Source organism: Hyla sarda, chromosome 9, assembly GCF_029499605.1.
Source record: "Hyla sarda isolate aHylSar1 chromosome 9, aHylSar1.hap1, whole genome shotgun sequence".
NCBI lineage: Eukaryota > Metazoa > Chordata > Amphibia > Anura > Hylidae > Hyla > Hyla sarda.
The window spans coordinates 102,133,174-102,158,099 of NC_079197.1; the positions used below are offsets into that span (position 1 = coordinate 102,133,174).

At 46.2% G+C, this 24,926-nt stretch overlaps 1 protein-coding gene across 7 annotated transcripts in view; it reads left to right on the forward strand.

The window, feature by feature from the left end:
- LOC130290373 (putative bifunctional UDP-N-acetylglucosamine transferase and deubiquitinase ALG13) overlaps positions 1 to 24,926 on the forward strand; it is a 167,942-nt gene that overhangs the window by 18,976 nt on the left and 124,040 nt on the right. The window contains exons 1-5 of one of the 7 annotated variants that reach the window (XM_056537930.1): positions 6,176 to 6,310; positions 10,241 to 10,390; positions 13,945 to 14,240; positions 17,215 to 17,298; positions 18,837 to 18,887. In XM_056537930.1, the coding sequence (XP_056393905.1) occupies positions 14,100 to 14,240; positions 17,215 to 17,298; positions 18,837 to 18,887 (276 nt within the window). In that variant the 5' untranslated portion in view covers positions 6,176 to 6,310; positions 10,241 to 10,390; positions 13,945 to 14,099. Of the gene's footprint in view, positions 1 to 6,175; positions 6,311 to 10,240; positions 10,391 to 13,944; positions 14,241 to 17,214; positions 17,299 to 18,836; positions 18,888 to 24,926 lie in introns of those variants that run through there. The other 6 variants (XM_056537929.1, XM_056537931.1, XM_056537936.1 and 3 more) reach the window with 6 other exon arrangements.

Sequence of the window (24,926 nt, forward strand, 5' to 3'; positions counted from 1 at the left end):
AGTACATTTTTTGGTTAAAATGATACCCTACTTATATAGGTTTGATTTTGTCGGACTTCTGGAAAAAATCATAACTACATGCAGGAAAATTTATACGTTTAAAATTGTCATATTCTGACCCCTATAACTTTTTTATTTTTCCGTGTATGGGGCGGTATGAGGGCTCATTTTTTGCGCTGTGATCTGAAGTTTTTAACGGTACCATTTTTGTATTGATAGGAATTATTGATCGCTTTTTATTCATTTTTAAATGATATAAAAAGTGACCGAAAATGCACTATTTTGGACTTTGGAATTTTTTTGCGCGTACACCATTGACCGAGCGGTTTAATTAACGATATATTTTTATAATTCGGACATTTCCGCACGTGGTGATACCATATATGTGTATTTTTATTTACACTGTGTTTTTTTTTTATGGGAAAAGGGGGGTGATTCAAACTTTTAATAGGGGAGGGGTTAAATGATATTTATTCACTTTTTTTTTTCCACTTTTTTTTTGCAGTGTTATAGGTCCCATAGGGACCTATAACACTGCACACACTGATCTTTATCATTGATCACTGGTTTCTCATAGGAAACCAGTGATCGATGATTCTGCCGCTTGAATGCTCATGCCTGGATCTCAGGCACTGAGCAGTCATTCGGCGATCGGACAGCAAGGAGGCAGGTAGGGACCCTCCCGCTGTCCTGTAAGCTGTTTGGGATGCCGCGATTTCGCCGCGGCTATCCCGAACAGCCCACTGAGTTAACCGGCACTTTCACTTTTAGCCACGTGGCTCAGCTCTAAGCGTGCGGCTAAAGGGTTAATAGCACGCGGCACCGCGATCGGCACTGCGCGCTATTAGCGGCGGGTCCCGGCTTCACTATGACGCTGGGCCCGCCGTGATATGATGCGGGGTTACCGTGTAACCCCGCGTTATATCACGGAAGCAGGACCAAGGACGTACCTGTACGTCCTTGGTCCTTAAGGGGTTAAAGGGGTACTCCGGTGGAAAACTTTTTTTTTTTTTTTTTAAATCAACTGGTGCAAGAAAGTTAAAGGAGTACTCTAGTGCAGAGTATTCCTGCTCCGTCCTGCCCGGGCTGCAAAATAAATGAAAATGAACCATCACTCACCTTCCTGGGTTCCCGCGGAGCGTCACTACAGCTGATCGGTTCTCCGGTCCATCCTCTTCATACTTCCGGGTGTAACGAAGCGTCACATGGCGCTCAGCCTATCGCCGGCCGAGGCTGAATATCGCGGCGGCCGGCGATAGGCTGAGCGCCATGTGACGCTTCGTTACACCCGGAAGTATGAAGAGAATGCACCGGAGGACTGATCAGCTGTAGTGGCGCTCCGCGGGAACCCAGGAAGGTGAGTGATGGTTCATTTTCATTTATTTTGCAGCCCGGGCAGGACGGAGCAGGAATAGTCTGCACTAGAGTACTCCTTTAAACAGATTTGTAAATTACTTCTATTAAAAAAATCTTAATCCTTCCTGTACTTATTAGTGGCTGTATAGTACAGAGGAAATTATTTTCTTTTTGTATTTCTGTCACGACCACAGGGCTCTCTGCTGACACCTCTGTCCATGTCAGGAACTATCCAGAGCAGGAGAAAATCCCCATAGCAAACATATGCTACTCTGGACAGTTTCTAAAATGGATAGAGGTGTCAGCAGAGAGCACTGTGGTCATGACAGAAAAGAAATCCAAATTACAAATATTACAATGCAAAGAAGTAGCGTGCACTCACCGCGGGTAAACAGCTGCAGGCCCGAGGTCCGGGATCACCACGGCATAGACAGAGACGGTAAGGGGCGCTCAGAGGAGCCTCTGAGCGCCCCTTACCGTCTATGCCGTGGTGATCCCGGACCTCGGGCCTGCAGCTGTTTACCCGCGGTGAGTGCACGCTACCTCTTTGCATTGTATTGTTTGATAATTCATCTAGTGTGTGCACCCCGCAGGTGCTGCGTTGTTACTTATCGGGTCCGGAGGCTGCCAGTGAACACCAGCGGTATCGTATATCTGCATGTTTAGCGGCACGGTGTGCTCTCTCCCCTTCTAGTGGCTTAAGGCAAATTACAAATATGTTTAACTTTCTGGCTCCAGTTGATTAAAAAAATAAAATAAAATAGTTTTCCACCGAAGTACCCCTTAGTACCCCTTTAAGGGGTAAAAAAAAAAAATATGTAGTTGAGCTTGCTGCATAGAACAGCTAAGGTGGGGTTGCCAGTCACTGCTGCTGTAGAACCTCTTAAAGGAGAACTCAAGAATATAAAAATTGTTCTCCATACTGCCAGCAGTAAAAAAATAAAGATGTACATACCTTCCTCCGCTCCCCCGGGGCCTCCGGTAACCGGCTCCGGTCTCCGCCACAATCCTCTTCCTGGTTGCCGGTGGTCTTACTGCGCTCAGCCAATCACCAGCTGCAGCAAAGTCCCAACTCGGCCGGCGATAGGCTGAGCGGCAGTGTGACGTTTTTGGCCCCGGCAGCAGGTGTCGGTGTAGTAAAGAATTTTGTGTCCTGAAGCGTTCTCACACTGCCGCTCAGCCTATCCCCGGCTGAGTCGGACTTCGCTGTGGCTGGTGATTGGCTGAGCACAGTATGATTCTCCGACCAACGGCAACCAGGAAGTGGATCGCGGCGGAGACCGGAGCCAGTTATCGGAGGCCTCGGGGGAGCGGAGGAAGGTATGTACATCTAATTTTTTTTTACTGCCGGCAGTATGGGCAACAATTTTTATATTCTGGAGTTCTCCTTTAAGCTATAGTGGTCAGTGGCTGGTGACCTCACCCTTATAGGTCTATGTAGTACAGCTTAGGTGGGGGTGCCAGACACTGACAGCCATAAGAGATTCTGGAGCAGCATCTATAGGGCCATATAGCAGACCTTAGGCAGTTATATAGATTGCTGCTGCAGAACCTGCGACAGATCAATCACTGTTTACATGATGGAAGGCTATGTTTACATGATGGAATTACCATGATTAATCTATAAGGCCATGCAGCACAGCTGAGGTGGGGTTGCCACCCGCAGCAGCAGAGTCCCATTAATATCATGTGCACATGGCAGGATTTTTGCAGCAGATGTTTCTGTGGCACAAATCCCAATCCTGGAGTCTGCAGAAAGAATAGACTTATACATATTTCTGGAGAGTCCTCACGGAAATGCATTTCCGTCTATGAGACGGCGCATTTCTGAGCTGTCCTAGTGCCAGCATGTTCTGCCAGCTCTCCGCTGTCTGCGCAATGTCCACACAGACATTTTCTGTGCGGACATTGCACATGTGAACATAGCCTCAGCCACAAGAGACTCTGCAGCAGCTGTCTATATGGCCATGTAGCAGAGCTAAGGTGGGGTTGCCAGTCTCTAAATGTCATGAGAAGTTCTGCAGCAGCAATCTATATGCTGCTTAAGAACCTCTTGTAGCTTTCAGTGTTTAGTGACTGGCAAACCCACCTCAGCTGTGTTACCTGACCCTATAGATTACTGCTACAGGACCTCTCATGGCCAACGTTCATCAATCTCTAGGGCCGTATAACAGAGCTGAGGTGGAGTTGCCAGTCACTGATAACTATAGGCTACAAGAAGTTCTGCAGCAGCAGTGACTGACAGCTCTGCTTTAGCTATACTCGATGCAGCAAGCCCAGCCACATATTGTAATTAATATGCAAGGGGTCCCCTCTCTATTTGATAGAGGTAAATACTGCCCTTCTTCTCAGCGCTCCCTTCTTCCTCTGCTCCCCTGGCACCTGGGCGCAGTGCACCTTGGGCACTCACCCAAGATCGTACAAAATAAAGCAAGGGCTCCCTGCAAGACTCATCCCCTGGCCCCACTTTGACACGTTTTCCCACCCAAAACCCTTCATATGTCCCCTGAGGGTGTGGCTTATTAGGGTATGGTTTGTTGTGGGTGGGGTTGTGAATGTGGCTTGTCACAAGGTGTTTTTTTTCTGAATTTTTCCTATATGGTATTCTCGCTGTAAGGATCTTATACTGTAGCAAGGACCAGGGCCTGATTGGCCATTGGGCACACCGGACATTTGCACGGTGGGCCGCGCCGTCCAGTGGGCTGCCAGCCTACCTTAACGCAATATTTTTTTTTCAAGTTTGTGGCTCCAGCTACTCTGCCCCAATCAGGTGGGCAGGGACACTGGCAGGCGCATTGGCTGCTGGGAGCAGACATGCCCCGCGCAGGCACGCACATCTGCTTCCAGCCACTGATGTGTCCCTGCCTACAACTGAATGTGCCTGCCGGCACGGAATAGATGTTAATCGGCCCACGCCCTGCTGCCTTCAGCTGATGACCCTGACCCCAATAAATTGCCTAAACGAGGCTGCAACACTTATCTCCATTCATGGCATTCGCAGGTCAGCAGTGTGAGTGGACTGGGGGGGGGGGGGGGGGGGGGTGAAAAGACCGAGGATAGATTGGGGCAGAGGGGTGGTTTGTATGTATTATGTTTGTATGATAGGTGTTTGTATATGTATAAAAGATGTGTGTATGATGGATGTGTATATGTATGATAGGTGTGTGTATGTATGATACATGTGTGTGTATGTATTATGTGTAAAGAACAGATATAGCGCCAATATTCAGGTAAAAGGTTTCTCTTATTAATCCAAAGAAAAATCTTTACAGGACATCAGTGTAGGCAGGATAAAAATCCAGCACGTTTCGGCCAGTTACATAGCCTTAGTCATGGATAGGTATAACAGTGAAGATATAAATATTTAAAATAAACTAGTGGTAACCACTCCCCTCAGGTTCACTGCTTAATCATTGAGAAACAATACAGCTGCTAATTAAAGGGGTGCCTCTCAACCAGAATTAACATCCCCTAACTTATTCGTCTAGAGGTAGATGACACATGTTCCTGACTCAGCGGGATGGGGTCCCGTTCAGATCGAGGGGGGCCCCAGCAGTAGGATCCCTGCAATCAGCTGCTTATCCCCTATCCTGTAGACCAGTGTTTCCCAACCAGGGTGCCTCCAGGTGTTGCAAAACTACAACTCCCAGCATGCCTGGACAGCCAAAGGCTACCAAAGGCTGTCCAGGCATGCTGGGAGTTGTAGTTTTGCAACATCTGAAGGCACCCTGATTGGGAAACACTGCTGGTGACACTAGTTCACACTGATTGAAGGAACAAAGACTCATAATAGTCATCCATAGAGTAAATTCCTTCTAGCATGATGGAAAACAAAATCAACACCCTAATATCCCCTACACAGGAAAAAATTATTTGCACACCTCCTGTTCCAAAGATATTGTTAATGCAGACACTTACTTGTATATCGCCCAGTCTGAATTAAGGCATATTAAAACCCACAACTCAGTACTGATCATGATACTATGGCATGTGTATGTATGATAAATATGTGTATGAAAGACATGTGTATGTATGATAATGGTGTGAATGATAGATGTGTGTATAATTGATGTGTATACGTATGATAGGTGTGTGTGTAAGTATAAGTGTGTGTGTATGTATAATAGATGTGCATACATATTATGTGTGTATGTATGATAGATGTATAGATGGATGTGTGTATGTATGACAATTGACATACATACACACATCTATTATACATACATCTATCATATAAACACACATCTATCTATCTATCATGCACACACATATCTATCATACATACATACATCTTTCATTCATACACTCACACATCTATAATACATACACAACTGTCATACATACACACATCTATCATACACGTCTATCATACATACACACACAAATCTATTATATATACACACATCTATCATACATACACCTAGTCAATCTAGGGCAGCATAAAACTAAAATAAGACTAAGAGGTCTGTGGGAGGGGGAGAGAGGAGCCTGGAGAGGACTTAGGGGTCTGGAGGAGTAGGGAAGATGAGTCTGGGCGACATTTGGGTTGGGGGTGTAACAGAAGAGCTGATAGGAAGACTAAGGGGTTGGGGGGGCAGAGGGGTCTGGGGGAGGAGAAAGCTGGAGGAGACGGGAGGAGGATAGAGGGGTTTGGGAGAGATAGAGGAGTCTGGAGGAGAAGGACGGAGGAGGACAGAAGGGTCTTGAGGAGGACACTGCCAGGTGGGATTCTATTGAGAAGAAACAGTGTGTGACAGTATTAGTATGATGAGTTCAGTGCCTGGCAGTGTCATACAGTATTATTTTTTGTCTTTCTATAGAGGATAAGAGTCTGCTGACAAACTGAGGAGCCGATGATGTTCAGGCGTCAGGCTCTGCAGTGGAAGATGTAGATGGAAGAAGTCCTGGTGCCTGGACCAACAGAGAAGACGTCACTCGGGTCATTGATATCATTGTATAGTCTGAGTGATTGCTCCATTAGAGAACTTTTAAGTTCTGCAGTTATGATGTGTGAAAAAGCTGTAGCAAAACTTCAACTCCCATAATGCCTCAGGCTCTCCAGAGATGATGTTGTAGCTTTACAACAGCTGGAAAGCAACCTCCACTGAGGTAATCGGTCGGGGGCCCAGCAGTCGGCCCCCACCAAAAAACGGGCTGCTTATTCTAAAATGCCTGGGCCTATTTTTGGTCCCAGTCCAGCCCTTGCGAGGAGAATACATAGAGAGGGGAATTGCCCACAACAGCCATTACATTTTTTGTTTAGCACAGATAACCATTTTATTCCAGACCATCTACATAATATAGCCCACAGAAGCAGACCCTGGTACCCCCCCCCACCCAAATAATACAGATCCCACAATCAGACCACAGTGTCTTCCTCCTTGCATAATACAGACCCCAGTATCATGCCCCCAGCATAATACAGACCCTAGTATTATTCTCCTGCATAATCTAGCCTCCAGAATCAGACCCCATAACCACCCCCACCTTCCCAGCATAATACAGACCCCAGAACAAGAACCAAGTATCATGCTCCCAGCATATATACAGACCTTAGACCTCTGATTCAGACCCCCTGCAAAATACAGACCCCATTTTGACAAATTAAATATAGCAATTGCCAAGTAAGGGAATGTGATAACGTTTTTACCATCTGATATTAAACCTCCCAGTATGATGTAAGGATAGGCTGGGAGTTGTTGTTTCTTTAATCATAACTGTAGAACTTACCAGTGACTACAGTACTGATGGGACACACCATAATATCAGTGACTCACAGATCTTTAATTGGAATTCACTTTTACATTCTTTCTCTATCCAGCAAAGACTATCATGATGAGGTACCCTGCTCCAGCACCATCCCCACCTCCCCACAAACTTCAAATTAGGCCCCCTCCCCCTCTGTGCCCCCATATAGCAATTGCTCCCATATAGCACACCATGTATATATAGGCAGACCAATTCTCCTTCATGTATAATATATATAGGCAGCCCCCCTAACATATACACTGCTCAAAAAAATAAAGGGAACACTTAAACAACACACTGTAACTCCAAGTCAATGACACTTCTGTGAAATCACACTGTCCACTCAGGAAGCAACACTGATTGACAATCAATTTCACCTGCTGTTGTGCAAATGGAACAGACAACAGGTGGAAATTATAGGCAATTAGCAAGACACCCAATAAAGGAGTGGTTCTCCAGGTGGTAACCACAGACCACTTCTCAGTTCCTATGCTTCCTGGCTGATGTTTTGGTCACTTTTGAATGCTGGCGGTGCTTTCACTCTAGCAGTAGCATCACACGGAGTCTACAACCCACACAAGTGGCTCAGGCAAAGCAGCTTAGTGTCCAGAGCATTGAGGCGCTACGAGGAGACAGGCTAGTACATCAGGAGATGTGGAGGAGGCAGTAGGAGGGCAACAACCCAGCAGCAGGAACGCTACCTCCGCCTTTGTGCAAGGAGGAGCAGGAGGAGCACTGCCAGAGCCCTGCATAATGACCTCCAGCAGGCCACAAATGTGCATGTGTCCACTCAAACAGACTCCCTGAGGGTGGCATGAGGGCCCGACGTCCACAGGTGGGGGTTGTGCTTACAGCCCAACACCATACAGAACATTTGGCTTTTGCCAGAGAACACCAAGATTGGCAAATTCGCCACTGGCACCCTGTGCTCTTCACAGATGCAAGCAGGTTCACACTGAGCACATGTGACAGACGTAACAGAGTCTGGAAACGCTGTGGAGAACGTTCTGCTGCCTGCAACAGCCTCCAGGTGGGTCAGTAATGGTGTGGGGTGGCATTACTTTAGGGGGCCACACAGCCCTTCATGTGCTTGCCAGAGGTAGACTGCCATTAGGTACCGAGATGAGATCCTCAGACCCCTTGTGAGACCATATGCCTGTGCGGTTGGCCCTGGGTTCCTCCTAATGCAAGACAATGCTAGACCTCATGTGGCTGGAGTGTGTCAGCAGTTCCTGCAAGAGGAAGGTATTGATGCAATGGACTGGCCCGCCCGTTCCCCAGACCTGAATCCCATTGAGCACATCTGGGACATCAAGCCTCGCTCCATCCACTAATGCCACGATGCACCACAGACTGTCCAGGAGTTGGCGGATTCTTTAGTCCAGGTCTGGGAGGACATCCCTCAGGAGACCATCCACCACCTCATCAGGAGCATGCCCAGGTGTTGTAAGGAGGTCATACGGGCAAGTGGAGGCCAAACACACTACTGAGCCTCATTTTGACTTGTTTTAAGGACATTACATCAAACGTTGGATCAGCCTGTAGTGTGGTTTTCCACTTTGATTTTGAGTGTGACTCCATATCCAGACCTCCATGGGTTGATACATTTGATTTCCATTGATCATTTTTGTGTGATTTTGTTGTCAGCACATTCAACTATGTAAAGACGAAAGTATTTCATATGATAAGATCATTCATTCAGATCTAGGATGTGTTATCGAAGTGTTCCCTTTATTTTTTAGAGCAGTGTAGTTCAGATAGGTAGGCAGACAATCTCCAATCCTTATAGAAAAATAAAACATCCACACTGTGCAACACTCTAGTTGCGCGGTGTGGCTGGGTGAGCAGAGCACCACCCAGGTTAAGTACTGGAGCAGGGATTTATGTTCCCTCCTACTGTACAGTAATCAGTGGCAATGTGTACGCGGTATGCATTGTCATTTATTTTACCTTCTTGATCCAAGCAGAATTTCCCTGTGGAATGTGTTCCAGGAATCCTTGTGGAATCAAAACCTCATTGATGTCAATGGAAGTTTCTGGTGAGGATTATATTCAGTGAGGAAATCCTGTCTGGTGAACGCTTCGTTCACATGGCAACTGAGGCTATGTTCACATGGCAACATTTCCTACATAAATCGGCTGGAAAAATTCAGCTTGGAAATTCTGCAAAATTTACTGTACATTGTTGAATGGGTATTCTGGTGACCCAATCTGCAAAATTTCCGCTGCAGAATTTCCACAGTGGAAATTCTTCTTTCCGGGTTCTGCAAAAACATTGAACATGTCTTAAAATTTTGCAGAATTCTGGGCAGATTCCCATTCAAATCAATGGGGCTTTGAATTTCAACAGAAATCTGTGTTTTGAAATCAATGGGATTCTGCTGCAGCAGAATGTCCGTGCGAAATATTCCTGCAGCATCCTGTTTTTGGGGGGGGTGCCGAAGGATATGATTAATGGCAGAAGGAACATAGGGGGACATGTATCAATGTTGGTGTATAATAGACTGAAATTTAGACGTTTTCAGTTGGCGCAAATTTTGCGCAATTGCGCCAAATTTACCATTTTAGCTCAACTCCCTTGATAAATTGGACTGGCAAGTCACAATTGATCCAAGCTGGACAAGAGTGGAAGTTGCCTGGAAAAACGTTCTATCCTGCATCTAGGTATGTTGGTCTATTCAATGTTACATGTCTGTTCCAAAGGCAGCTAAAATAAATGTTTTTTGCTCTCTCTGTTTTGCAATTTAATTCATAGTAAGGCTGTTATTTGTGCATTTTCCTTTTACATTATTATGTTGGGGGCACAGCCTTTAATAACTTTGGTGCAAATAAAATATCTTCAAGTAACAGGTTTTTTCTAAGTGTGGTCTGGGCCGACGTAGGTTTGCGACTTCTGAAAGCCTTTTGTGCTCTAAATGTGTGCCTTTTTAGAAAGTCCATATAGTTGATTCGCTACCATTGCACTTTCCTGGCTAAATAATCAACTGAAATAGAAGACTTTGGATTTTGATCTATTTTGTTTTTTGCTCAAAAAAAGTGCAAAAAGTGACTGCGCAAGACAAATGCCAGTCCAAACATCTTGATACATCCCCCCCCCCCTTAGTGAATAGAAAATGGATTTTGTTGATTTTTGCAGGACTTGCTCATGTGTAACCACAGGTGGTAGATTGACTGCTCTCCAATTCTACTCCCACACCTGAAATCACGTAGCTCTAGGCCCTGTGCAGCCTCCTGTAGAGTATTATGTAAGGAAAAGGACCTCACTGAATCCTGGTATAATTCAAAGGTATAATGCGAAGTTCTTACTGAGTTTTGACTCTTTGTCGCAGGTTCCCATCGGCATCTTGCAAAAACAGGATGCCGACTTAGCCTGAATGGAGTCACCTAGTAAAAGTATTATATAGTATGACTAGGTTTACACTATGTTAGCGCCCCCATTATTCATATCTGTTGGTATTCTGCTGTAAATGGGATGCCAACGTATATTGTTAACAGGAGCAGCAGACCCCATTGATTTCCATGGCTGAACAGAGTCACCCATGGGAGATTTAACAAAACCTGTCCGGAGGGAGAGTTGCCCATAGCAACCAGATTGCTCCTTTCATTTTTTAGAGGCCTTTAAAAAAAATTAAAGAAGCGATCTGATTGGTTGCCATGGGCAACTGCACCACTCTTCCTCTGCACAGGTTTTTATAAATCTCCCCCATAGGTCCCCAACTGAGTATCTTAGTGACTCCATTTGGCCATAGAAATCAATGAGGTCCACTTCTCCTGCTAACAGTATACGTCGGCATTTCGTTTTTGGCGGCAAATTGAACATACTAAGAACCTTCCCTTAAGGAAATAGCACAGAAAATGTGTGTATATAATGCATTTCTTCCCACATTCTTCAATATAAATCCTTGAACCACTTGACTTGTAGTGGAAAAAATAAAATAAAAAAACACTGGTGAAAAAATGCTTTCAATAAGGGTATGAACACACTATGTTTCTGCACCCATTAATTGTATACGTCAGCATCTCACCGAAAACAGGATGCCGATGTATACTGTTTATGGGAGCAGTGGACCCCATTGATTTCTACGGCCCAAAGGAGTCACCTAGTGACTCCTTTCAGAATGAGTGTGCTAGTTCAAAAGTACCGCATAAGCCCCGAACAGATTCACTAATGACTCCATTCAGCCATAAAAAACAATGGGGTCTGCTGCTCCCATTTATAACAACAAATCAATATACGTGTCCCTAGTGAGTCTTGGGATACAATATCCCAAGGGTGGGTCTTTAGTTAGGGTCTTTTCCCCCACGGGAAAAGACCCTTAATGTAATGAAAAATCTGCAACAGGGCACCATGTGCCATTTAGAATACTGCTCTCATACGGGCCAGATTGGGCCCTTAGGCTATGGTCACACGTCGGAAAATCTATAGAACCGCACAGGAATGCGCTGTTTCATAGATGGCTATGCATTCCATGCATAATGAACATGTTCCTTCTTTCTGCGAATACAGAAAATGGAATTTCTGTGCTGGAGACATCTGGCACGGAAATTCGACTGTGTGCACAGAGCAGCAGAATCCTTTGAATTTAATGGGACTCTGCTGCAGTGGAATTTCTGCACCTTGAAATGTCCACACAGAAATTGTGACGTGTGGACATGGCCTTAGGCACCAGTGCCAGGTGTGATTGCTACCTCTCCTCCCCTATAGTTACACCCCTGGATACAACTAATAGGGCACATGTGTAGTGTGAACCTACCCTAAGTTCTACTGCGTACGGTATCTGTAACATTTATTGGAAATGGATGACATACCGCAGAATCAGTTTTAGCAACTTTTAAGGGTAGGTTCAGAGTACGTTTGTGCCAATTTTAGTTGTGTTCACCGGCATCTCGCCGAAAATGGGTTGCCAAAATATACTGGTAATGGAAACAGTGGACATTGCTTTCTATGACTGACCGAGTCCACTTGTGACTCCCTTCAGGACGTATGCGCTTTTTCAAAAGTACAATGGCTGCCTAAGTCTGCTGAAAATGGCGCAATGGTCTCAAATGGAGTCACTAGGTGACTGTGTTCAGCCATAGAAGTAATGGGGTCTACTTCTCCTCAGCATTTATAACATACAGTGGTCCCTCAAGTTACAATATTAATTGGTTCCAGGATGACGATTGTATGCTGAGACCATTGTATGTTGAGACCATAACCCTATGGAAACCTGGTAATTGGTTCTGAAGTCACCAAAATGTCATCCAAAAATAGGAAAAAAAGTGATGATTAAAGCAAAATAAGTAGATAACTAATCCCTACATATAAAAGTAAGAAAGATCTGCTGGGAGCTGTAAATCACTGTCTATGTCAGTGTTTCCCAACCAGGGTGGCTCCAGCTGTTGCACAACTACAACTCCCAGCATGCCCGGACAGCCAAAGGCTGTCCGGGCATGCTGGGATTTGTAGTTTTGCAACAGCTGGAGGCACCCTAGTTGAGAAACACTGGTCTATGTAGAGGACAGAAGCTTCTTCAGGGTCCTGTACAGTACACAATGTCCTAAAAAAGTTAAATGGAGTCACCCTTAGCAGGTGTCCAAAAAGAGCAGGTAACCCTGGCACAGGTAAAGAGTACAGAACATGTAATACCTCCCTGTACTGTAGGGGGCGCTACCAGACACCAGTCAGTGCATGCTCTTCAGGAATAAAGGGGTTTTAGCAGTGAAATGTCCATTCTGATTGGTCGGTTCTTCCAGCCATTGACACGTTTCTCAGATTTCATAGCATTGTATGTTGAGTCTGGTTTCAAGTAAGGCTGGGTTCACACCACGTTTTTCAAATACGGTAACCGTATACGGTTTTCCGCAAAAAAACATATACAACCGTATCCGAAACCGTATGCATAGAGAATGCATTGTAAACCGTATTCCAAATGTTGTGTACAGTTGCATCCGTTTTGCCTCGGATACGGTTTTGCTGATTTTTCAACCATAGGCAAAAACGCTGTCGACCACGTTTTTGCCTCCGGTTGGAAAACCGTATGCGAACCGTATGTGGTTCTTTTAACATTGTCTATGAGAACCGTACACAGAATCGCAGAATACGGTTGCACACGGTTTTCTAATCCGTTTTTGGAGTTGACACAAGCGCAGATCTTTCTAGAATTCATCCCAGACATCCCCCCTCCCTCTGGAAACGCCCTGTCTGGCCATTGTCCGCAGAGTTGAGCTACAAGAAGGACCTGCTTCTCCTCTGCTCTTCAGTCAGTATAAACCGTATACGTTTTAATTCGGAGTCATGCGGTTGTATACGGTTTTTGCCATACGTTTTTTTAGCGGAAAACCGTATTTGAAAAACGTGGTGTGAACCCAGCCTTACAATGGTCCAGAAAAGACCATTGTATGTTGAAACTAATGTATGTTGAGGCCGTTGTAAGTTGAGGGATCACTGTATACATTATCATCAGTTAATGTATACATTGTTACTGTGTGAATGTACTCTTACCATGTGAATATATCTAAATGCACTGCCTGAATGGTACTGGCTGCTATATTTTGTTACTCCAGGATGTGGGGAACACAATACAAACCCCTCCTGTAACTCTCCCCCCAATGTTCATGTCGGCCATTGATCTATATCCCTGAATTTACACGTCAGTCACATAAATTCTGGAATAATCTCTATTAAGCTCTTCTGTCCATTATGGTTGTATATGCATTTGCATAGACAGCGCCACACCGAACTGTAGGTAGCCAGAATTATTGCATAGGAGGAGGCTGTGCTTAGGGGGTTAATAGTTTTTTTTTTTTTTTTTTTTTTTTTTTTCCTTTTCCCCCCACCCCTCCACCTTGCCCTTTAAGGACAGATGATAGCGCGGTTCCGGTTTGACACCAGCTGGACTGACACATTGTAGCGTGTAACTTGTGGCTCCTACCTGAGAAGCGGGCGGACTGGCTCCGCGGCCTAGGGCGGCTAGAAAAGGCGCTGAGCGAAGAGCGGGCACACAGCTGGCACCATGCACAAGGGCTGGAAGAAGTACTTCGGCCAGAAGTCTCTCAATGAGGTGACCATGGACGAGTATCTGGGGAGCCTCGGGCTGTATCGGAAACTCACAGCCAAGGACGCGTCCTGCCTCTTCAGAGCTGTGTCCGAGCAGGTAACGGGGGAAAGTCGGGCGCAGTGTGTACTGTCCTCTATGTGAGTGCCAGCTGTGAGGGGAGTGCCAGCTGTGAGGGGAGTGCCAGCTGTGAGGGGAGTGCCAGCTGTGAGGGGAGTGCCAGCTGTGAGGGGAGTGCCAGCTGTGAGGGGAGTACCTGCACCTCACATTCTATGCATGGAAATGAGATGAAGGGAAAAGTCTCCTCAGTGGAAGATGCTGTATACAAGCTCAATGGACTGTTTTTAGCTTTTTTGTTTTGTATTTGGGTGGAAGTGCTTCTGGTGGTTTCTGTTTTTACAAAAAGTTTTTGTCATTTTTTTTGTTAGGGTTCAATATGTCAAAAAATATATCATGTACACACTAGCACAGAGGTCTTCAACCTGTGGACCTCCAGATGTTGCAAAACTACAACTCCCAGCATGCCCGGACAGCCGTTGGCTGTCCGGGCATGCTGGGAGTTGTAGTTTTGCAAGTTTTGTCATGTACACACTAGCACAGAGGTCTTCAACCTGCGGACCTCCACAGGTTGCAAAACTACAACTCCCAGCCTACTGTCCGGGCATGCTGGGAGTTGTAGTTTTGCAACATCTGGAGGTCCACAGGTTAAAGACTACTGCACTAGCATAATGGAGATGCTGATGTATGTGCGCAGGGGCCCTGTATCGCTTTCAGTGGCCTGATCCTAGCCATGTAGTTACTATGGGGGGAATTTATAATTTGCTACTATTGTACGGCCTTTCTTATGTGCATTTATTCCAGTCACATGATGTTTAGTGAATTGGTTTTATCTAATATACAAATATATATTTTGTTAGGCTTCAGGTGCCTTTCAGAGGGCTGAACTGTCCCTGTTGACTGTAAGGTCTCAGTCACACAACAGAATCTCTGCCATCTGGAGCGAAAATGTATTTTAAAGTGGATTCCTACGAATGGATGAACATTATTTTGACGGAGTCTGGGGTCCGAAACTTCTGTGATGGAACGTCCACCACAGAAATTCCGGCAATTTTTTATGCGTTAAAAATCGGTCATGAATAGTGAAGAGCGGCATATGCCATATTTGAATTTGCGATATTTCACGAATATCTGGACGAATATTCGTCCTATATTCGCGAAAATCGCATTCGATAAATGCGCGGTTATATTCGCTTTGCGTCAATGAGTATGAGGAACTGCATCACGTGACATTTGTATTAAAATGCGACTATAACTATCTATATTATCTATCTATAGCCTAATATCTATAGCCTAATATTCTTGATACAAAAATTGGCATGGTTTCCAAGGTTGCAGTATATAAATGAGAATGATGCTACGGCTCGGTTCACACGGCCAATGGCCACCTTCCTGCTAGTCTCTCGTCAATACTGCAGAAATGGACCATACTACTAACGGATGCAAAGAGATGCCATTTAGTGGCATCCTTTAGCATCAGTTTTTCATCCGTTAGTATGAAAAGTCAGCCAGCCGCCTACAGACTCCTGCAGCTGGGACTACTACTACTCCCATCATGGAACAGACTCCTTTTCATGATGGGAGTAGTAGTTACCCCGGCTGGGGGTGGCTGGGGAGACTACTGTAGTGCTTGTACTACTACCCTCATCAGTCTGTTCCATGTTGGGAGTAGTAGTAGTAGCAGCAGTAGTAGTGAGAGATTGATCGCAGCAGGTCTCCTTTCTGAGACACAATGCGATCAAAAGCTATTAACCAGAGGAGCGTCCTGCATGCTCTGTTCCCCTGCGATGTATATACTGTGTTTTGTGTTTTTTATTTTTATTTATTTATTTATTTATTTTTTTAAATCCCCCTCACATGGACGACTGAATGGCCGGCACAGAGTCATTCAGGGCTCCCAGCAGAGTTTTTGAAGTGAGGATTGCGAGTTCTGCCCCATCCAGGATAATGTTCTGCCCCATCCCGGATAATGTTCTGCCCCATCCCGGATAATGTTCTGCCCCATCCCGGATAATGTTCTGCCCCATCCCGGATAATGTTCTGCCCCATCCCGGATAATGTTCTGCCCCATCCCGGATAATGTTCTGCCCCATCCCGGATAATGTTCTGCCCCATCCCGGATAATGTTCTGCCCCATCCCGGATAATGTTCTGCCCCATCCCGGATAATGTTCTGCCCCATCCCGGATAATGTTCTGCCCCATCCCGGATAATGTTCTGCCCCATCCCGGATAATGTTCTGCCCCATCCCGGATAATGTTCTGCCCCATCCCGGATAATGTTCTGCCCCATCCCGGATAATGTTCTGCCCCATCCCGGATAATGTTCTGCCCCATCCCGGATAATGTTCTGCCCCATCCCGGATAATGTTCTGCCCCATCCCGGATAATGTTCTGCCCCATCCCGGATAATGTTCTGCCCCATCCCGGATAATGTTCTGCCCCATCCCGGATAATGTTCTGCCCCATCCCGGATAATGTTCTGCCCCATCCCGGATAATGTTCTGCCCCATCCCGGATAATGTTCTGCCCCATCCCGGATAATGTTCTGCCCCATCCCGGATAATGTTCTGCCCCATCCCGGATAATGTTCTGCCCCATCCCGGATAATGTTCTGCCCCATCCCGGATAATGTTCTGCCCCATCCCGGATAATGTTCTGCCCCATCCCGGATAATGTTCTGCCCCATCCCGGATAATGTTCTGCCCCATCCCGGATAATGTTCTGCCCCATCCCGGATAATGTTCTGCCCCATCCCGGATAATGTTCTGCCCCATCCCGGATAATGTTCTGCCCCATCCCGGATAATGTTCTGCCCCATCCCGGATAATGTTCTGCCCCATCCCGGATAATGTTCTCCTATTTTCTAAGTCTGGCTGACAATTCATTCCTCCTCTCCAACATCCGACAATGAAATGATTTTCAATTTGTAAAGCTACAGATTGGATAACATTGGTAGACTGGCTTGTCTGGCATTTTGGATTTTGACATTGTGCTTGCTTTGGGTATATTTTTCAGCTTTTCTACTGCCAGATTCACCACAATGAGATACGGCAAATATGTGTGTCTTACATGAGGAAGAATGAAAAGCTTTTTGACTCGGTAAGTTGTCGTTTAAAAAACCTCCATAAATAAAGTTTTATATATATAAAAAAAAAATAATAATAATTTGAGAATTGTTCTGACTGGTTGCTATGGACAACTGCGCCACTTTTGCTCTGCACAGGTTTTGATGAATCTTCTCCATAGTATTGTGTGTTAAAAAAAAAAAAAAATTGTTGTGAACAATAACAAACCACTTTGCTGATGATAAAATTGATAGATTCTAGTGTAATTGTATCCAGACATGCATAATGCTTCCTCCACACATACTTCTTACAGTTTATCTGCCCTGAAAAAAAATACTTTGTCCTCTGTGATGCATTTTTTTACCCCCCCCCCCCAACACACACAAACACATGCATAAAAGGTGTCTAAGTGATATTGTTATTTTTCAGTGATTCTTTGATCATGTGATTCAAGGATTTTTTTTTTTATGTGAAAGCCACAAAAAAAAAAATAAATAAAAAAATAAAAAAATTTGCATAGTTTATAAACATAGCTAAAGCTTGTTGCATTTTGGAAAAGCTGCCACTTACTTCACAAAATACCACTCAAGATAAAAATACCACATACAGAAAGCATTGTAGCTACAGCATTTTAGATTTCCCTATTGACTCCCAGCTAACACCTCAGCACACCCTCACCATGCATTCACGGAGTCTGCTGTGCTATGCTATGTCTCTTCATCCAATCACTGCAGGCTGCTCTGTAACCCCCACCTCTCTTTTTTTAAGACAGAAGTCTGACAGACAGACAGGACAGGGGTGAGCACAGAGTTCTATTCCTGCCCTCACTTACTGGACTTTGTCCCAGCCTGGTATTCAGCTGGGACAAAGATGATGATGCTGCAGCTGGACAGTATTATGTCCTGGATGTTATGGGAACTCCTAGTGGTCTGTGTTTTTTTTTTTTTTTTTTTAATAAGCCAGAGTTTCTATGAAAAGGAGATTAAAAATTTTAGGTATATTAGAAAGATTGATGTTTTTAAACTGTCAGCAGTCACCCGCACTAACTAGTGGTACTGGCTGGTAGTGTATGGATGACGCTGATTAAAATGATGCCTACTATGCCCGGACCCATTGCGGCGTTCCTGTTATCTTCCTAATTGTGATTATGTAAATGACCAGTTAGTGATTCCTATTGCGCGTGTACGACGACCATCTTGGATCATCAGCATATTCGCAGTGAGAGTAAATACAGAGTGGGGAAGCGGAGGGGATTGCATAAATATGTATGAGCGGGCCGAGCACTGAGATGTCTGTGCCCGAGGTCGCCACTGTATCTCTGCCCGTTCCGCTGACTGGTCATTTCCATAATCACAATTGGGAAGATAAAAGAGAAACGCCGCAATGGATCTGGCCATGGTAGGTATCTTTCAATCAGCGTCGCCTGCACTACCAGCCAGTACCATTGGTTAGTGCGGATGACCCTGCTGACAACAGTTATCCTCTTAATGTTTTTCCAAGATGTACAACATGGGAAAAGTTATGTCAATTTTCAATACTTGCCTTGTACTCAAATGTTTGTCCTTTGTTTAGTATGTAGAAGGCCCTTTTGAAAAATATTTGCAACGATTAGAAGATCCTAAGGTAGGCTATTGGCACAAGTGTGTGTTTGTGTTTTTTGTTTATTTGATTTCATAGACCCTTAGTATGACACAGAATAAGTTAAAAAAAAACATTTTTTGTTGCATACAGCAATATTCTTTTGAGTAAAAAGTGTGTTTTTACCTTTTTTATTTTTATTTTTTTTATATATGAGAAAAGGTGTTAAACTGCAAATATGCATATTATATTATGCAAATATGCAATACAATCATGATCTTGGCACCCCTGAAATTTTTCTAGAAAATGAAGTATTTCTTACAGAAAAGGATTAACACGTGTTGCTTTACACATGTTTATTCCCTTTGTGTGTATTGGAACTAAACCAAAAAAAGGGGGGGGGGGGGGGGAAGCAAATTGGACATGTCACACCAAACTCCAAACATTGGCTGGACAAAATTATTGGCACCCTTTCAAAATTGTGGAAAAAGTAAGAGATGTGGGTAATATTAAAGAATTAAAAAATGTTGGTAATATAAAAATCACACCTGAAAGCAGATAAAAAGGAGAGAAGTTAACTTAGTCTTTGCATTGTGTGTCAGTGTGTGCCATACTAAGCATGGACAACAGATAAGCATGGACAAAAGACTTGAGAACAATTTTGGTTCTCAAGTCCTCAATCTCAATGTTACCAGTCAATCTACTGAGATCTAGATTTGCCTTTGTCCACAGTGCATAACATTTTCAAGAAGTTTGGTTTGCAACCCATGACATTGTAGCTAATCTCCCTGGGCATGGACGGAAGGATAGTCTGAATGGTGGATAAGCAGCCCCAGACAAGTTCCAAAGATATTTAAGCTGTCCTGCAGGCTCAGGGAGCATCAGTGTTAGCACGAACTATCCATCGACATTTAACCCCTTAAGGACCCATGACGTACCTCTACGTCACGACACCCTGGGTCTTAAGGACCCATGACGTACTGTTACATCATGGGGAATTATGGTCCCCGCCGGGCAGGGACCTGACCGGGGTGACTGCTGATCCTACGGAAGCTGGTGAGTTGCCTAGCAACATCTGGAGGGCTACAGTTTGAGACCACTATACAGTGATCTCTAAACTGTAGCCCTCCAGATCTTGCAAAACTACAACTCCTAGCATGCCTACACAGCTGTTTGCTGTCTGGGCATGCTGGGATTTGTAGTTTTGCAACATCTGTGCAGTGGTCTCTAAACTGTAGCTCTCCAGGAAAATACTGAGTTAGGTAAGAGAAGCTAACTGAAAGTTTTCCAACCAGTGTGCCTCCAGCTATTGCAAAAGTACAACTCCCAGCATGCACGGTCTGTCAGTGCAGGCTGGGAGTTGTAGTTTTGAAACCGCTGGAGGTTTGCCACCCATGTGACTGTACAGGGTACAGTCACATGGGCGAGTTTACAGTAAGTTTCCTGCTTGAAGTTTGATCTGCGGCAAATTTTTCGCCGCAGCGCTAACTCCTAGCGGGAAAACTCACTGTAAACCCGCCAGTGTGAATGTACCCTAAAAAAAACTACACTACCACATAATAAAGGGTAGAACGCAAAATATACACCCCCTTACACTGTTCCCCCCCCCCCCCCCAATAAAAACAAAAAACGTATTGTACGGCAGTGTTTCCAAAACAGAGCCTCCAGCTGTTGCAAAACAACAACTCCCAGCGTTTCCGGACAGCCACTGACAGTCCAGGCATGCTGGGAGTTTAGCAACAGCTGGAGACTGTTTGTGAATCGCTGGCGTAGAATACCCCTATGTCCACCCCTATGCAATCCCTAATTTAGTCCTCAAATGTGCTCTTTCACTTCGGAGCCCTGTCGTATTTCAAGGAAATAGTTTAGGGCCACATATGGGGTATTTCCTTACTCGTGAGAAATTGCACTACAAATTTTGTGGGGCTTTCTCCTTTTACCCCTTACGAAATGGAAAAGTTGGGGGCTACACCAGCCTGTTAGTGTATATATAAAAAAAAAAAATAAATAAATAAATAAAATTTGCACTAACATGCACGTGTTGCCCCATACTTTTTATTTTCACAAGCGGTAAAAGGAAAAAAAGACCCCCAAATTTTGTAACGAAATTTCTCCTGAGTACGAAAATACCCCATATGTGGGCGTAAAATGCTCTGCGGGCGCACAACAAGGCTCAGGAGTGAGCGCACTATGTACGTTTTGAGGCCTAAATTGGTGATTTGCACAGGGGTGGCTGATATTACAGCGGTTCTGACATAAACGCAACAAAAATAAATACCCACATGTGACCCCATTTTGGAAACTACACCCTTCACCGAATGTAACAAGGGGTATAGTGAGCCTTAACACCCCACAGGTGTTTGAAGAATTTTCATTAAAGTTTGATGGGAAAATGAAGAGAAACCTTTCTCTATCGGCTCCATTGGGGGACACAGACCATGGGTGTATGCTGCTGTCTCTAGGAGGCTTGACACTATGGCAACCAAAAAGTCAGCTCCTCCCAGCAGGATATACCCGCCCACAGGCACCTGTGCTAATCAGTTTTAGCTTGGTGTCTAAGGAGGTAGACACTGGTCTGGAGTTCTCTCCAGACCAGATCTTATGTTTTATTAATTTCCTAGATTTAGGGATGTTAGTTTTTTATTCCGTTATCTTTCCTGTTTTCAGGTGGGGACTCAGGAACTGCGGCTCACTGTTTCCCCATTGCGATTGAGGGGGCACAGACATTGCAAATATGCGCTGTTAACCCCCTCACCAATGGTCAGCGCCTGGGGTTGTACCTCATGGGTCTGGGTCCCCCTATTTCCCTGCTCGCCTCGCTCGCGCATGGTAGCCCGGCGTGATGCAGGTGACTAAAGCTGGCTGAAGACTTAATAGAGAAGACTTCATGAGGTAAGTTCTTCAGACTGAGGTGAGTATTTCCCCCTTTTTAGATGCGGACTTGCAACCTCTGGAGACCCCTAGTTTTTGGCCCACTCTTTATTTTCACCTGGGCAACCCCTTCATGGTGGTCTGGGGGCTTATTCAAGAGGGACTAGGCAGCCCTCTCTTAGTTCAGGTTTGGGGGACATATGCAGTGGTGTGACACTTATTGCAGTAGTTAGTACTGTATTCAGGCACTGGCCAGCTCCCTCCCTCAGCAACCGCGGCTGTCGACTTTCACTTGCGAGTGCCGGCTTCAGTCTCAGCCGCATCTCGCGCCCGTCTCTCTGTTCCTGTCGGCAGCGTTTAAAAGCTGCCAACGGTGTTTTCACCCGCTCCCTTCCCATTGCGCTCGCACATGCGACCGCATATGGGCTGAGAGCGGGCGCCATTATTTCCCGGCCACATGTTCTCTGCCGCGGGCTCTGGATGGTCTTTAGCCCCGCCCACCTGCGAGCTGCGGCTGCGACTTTCACTATTTTGAATGTGAATAGCTTCGGCTACATATCGGGCCTATCATAGTTCCCTGTTCAGCAGCGGAGGCTGCTGGCGGTGTGTTCGCCCGCTCCCTTCCCCTGTCATTCACATATGCGTTGGGGCCGGGAGCGGGCGCCATTATCGTAGTTTGACCGCGGGCCCTGTACGGACTTAGCTCCACCCACCCGTAGACGGTGGGGATTCCTCAGAGCGCGCAAATTATCCACAAATCGGTGCTGTGTGCGCGCAGAGGGATTTACAGGGCCAATCAGTGATGCCCTTGCTGGGTGAGACTTATGTCAGAGCCCAGACCGATTCCTCCCTCTAAACAGCTATGGGAGGTTACTTATTACACCTTTAGGGGCTGGAACGCTAAAAATGTGTGGTTCTGCTGAACCAGTTTGTTCTACCTACACCACTGCTCCCCCACACCCCCCTGTAAAGGGCTCCCGTTCTGTGGCGACTGCCTGGGAGTGATCCTCCCTACACCGGCCCTCCAGAGGGAACCGCTCTTCCCCCTATCCTGCCACTCTTGCAGCATCATAGGGGTGTTTCATCTGACTCATCCCCCGAGTCTCCTGGCAAGCACGGGCGCTCCCCTCACAGGCATCGCCCTGTTACTCCAGCTGGTAGCAAGCGTCGCTCCCCTAGAGGACGCTCCCGTGGTCGTCGCTCTGGTTTTCCAGACCCGCGTACCAGGTCAGTCTCTCCCTCTTCCAGGGCCACCTCACATGTTCCCATTCACCTGGAGAACCTGTGGAGGAAGTTTCCGATTCGGCCTCTGATTCAGAGGACCGCATGGATAATGTCGGACATGGTGCACTCATTGGTTTTGACCATAAGACACCTTCCATCTAGAGGACCCAGGAACTTCGGATGTGGCTCCAGAAGTTGCCTTTCATTGTGCCTGACCTCTTCCAGGGCTACCTCACCTTGTTCCCATTCACCTGAAGAACTTGTGGATGAGGTTTCTGCCTTGGCCTCCGACTCAGAGGACCGCACGGATATACCTGATGTGGTGTACTCATTGGTTTCGGCCATAAGAGACGCCTTCCATTTAAAGGACCCAGGATCTTCGGACGTGGCTCCAGAAGTCTCCTTTCTTCGTGCCCGACTGGCACCCAAGACTTTCAGCTCTCACGCTGAATTTGACGTCTTGCTGGAATCCGCCTGTAGGCATCCTGACAAGAAGTTTCAGGAAACGAAGAAGGTTCAAGCGTGGTATTCCCTCGCCAAGGACCTCATTGCTCGAGGGACCTCCTCTCCAACTGTGGATCTACCGGTCTCCCGCCTCTCTAAGGCGACTGTCCTTCCGTTGACTGATGCGGCTGCCTTCCAGGATCCAGCGACAAAAAGGTGGAGACTTTGGCAAAATTTGACTTTGAGACAGCAGGTTCCTCCTTTCTTCCTGCTTTTTGCTTCCGCCTGGGTGTCAGATGCCCTTTCAGTATGGTCTCCCAACTCCGCCAGGTAGATCCTCCGGAGTAATCCTGAATACTATCTGAACTAGCTCTCTGATGCTCCTCAGCTGGAAATTTTCTGTGTTCTGCTCCCATGCACAGCTGCTGTGCTTCCTTTGCTACAGGCTACCTGGTAGTCCTCCGTCGCTCCATGTGGCTTAAAGCCTGAAGGCGAACACAGCCTTTAAGAAGTGAGGCGACGGGCGGTAAGAGTTCCTTATACCTCTGGAAAAGGCTCGCAGAACCACTTTCCATCAGAATTCCTCCTCCTTTCAGTCCTGCGGACCTTTGGTTCAACAAAGGGTCCAGCCAGGCGCCTTCACGGGTAGAGGGCTCCCCTCTTCTGGACCCGTCCCTCCCGGAGGTCTGTTATCCGTGCCAGACGTTTTTCGGCCCCATCAGGCACCCGTAGGCCTTCCTCGGCTAGAAGGGTCGCCCCACCCACCGACCTTTCTTGAGTGGTTGGTCGCCTCTTACTCTTCCGGGATGCCTGGTCCACGCACATTCAGGATTCCTTGGTCGTGGATGTGTTAGTCAGCGGATACAGGATTGAATTTAATTCCCTTCCATGGGATTGCCTTTTTCTTTCCTGGACCCTCTGGTTCCCCTCTCTGGCGGAGGCAGTTCGGGGCGCGCTCCAGCTCCTTTTTTTATCCAGGGAGTTATTGTCCCGGTTCCTTCAGGGGAATGTTTTCGAGGTTTATTCCAACCTCTTTGTGGTCCCCAAGAACTTGTTCTGTTCGCCCAATCTTGGTTCTCTAGTATCTCAGCCAGCATCTTCTGCTTTCCCATTCCGAATGGAGTCTCTCCGTTCGGTGCTGGCGTCCATAGTTCAAGGGGAGTTTTCGTTCCTCGATAGACATCAAGGATGCCTGTCTCCACGTCTCATTGTTTCCCGGTCATCAGCAGTACCTCCGGTTTGCAGTTCCGGACGGTCATTTTCTATTGTGACTCTCCATTTCGGTCTGGCCACTTCTCCGCGGACCCTTTCCAAGTCCTGGTGCCTGTGATGGCCCTTTTAATACGGACATCAGTTGTTTCCGTCATTCCTGACTTGGGTGACCTCCTGATCAGAGCTCCAGTCAGGGCCCTGATCCTGGGGAGTCTTAGTCCCAACCTCTAGACCATGCAACCGAAGTGAGACGAGGTCTATCGGGACAAGTCCAACCGCTCTCCTGGGGCTCCAGTTTGACGCGGCCTCTGCCCGCTTTAGACTCCGCCGAAC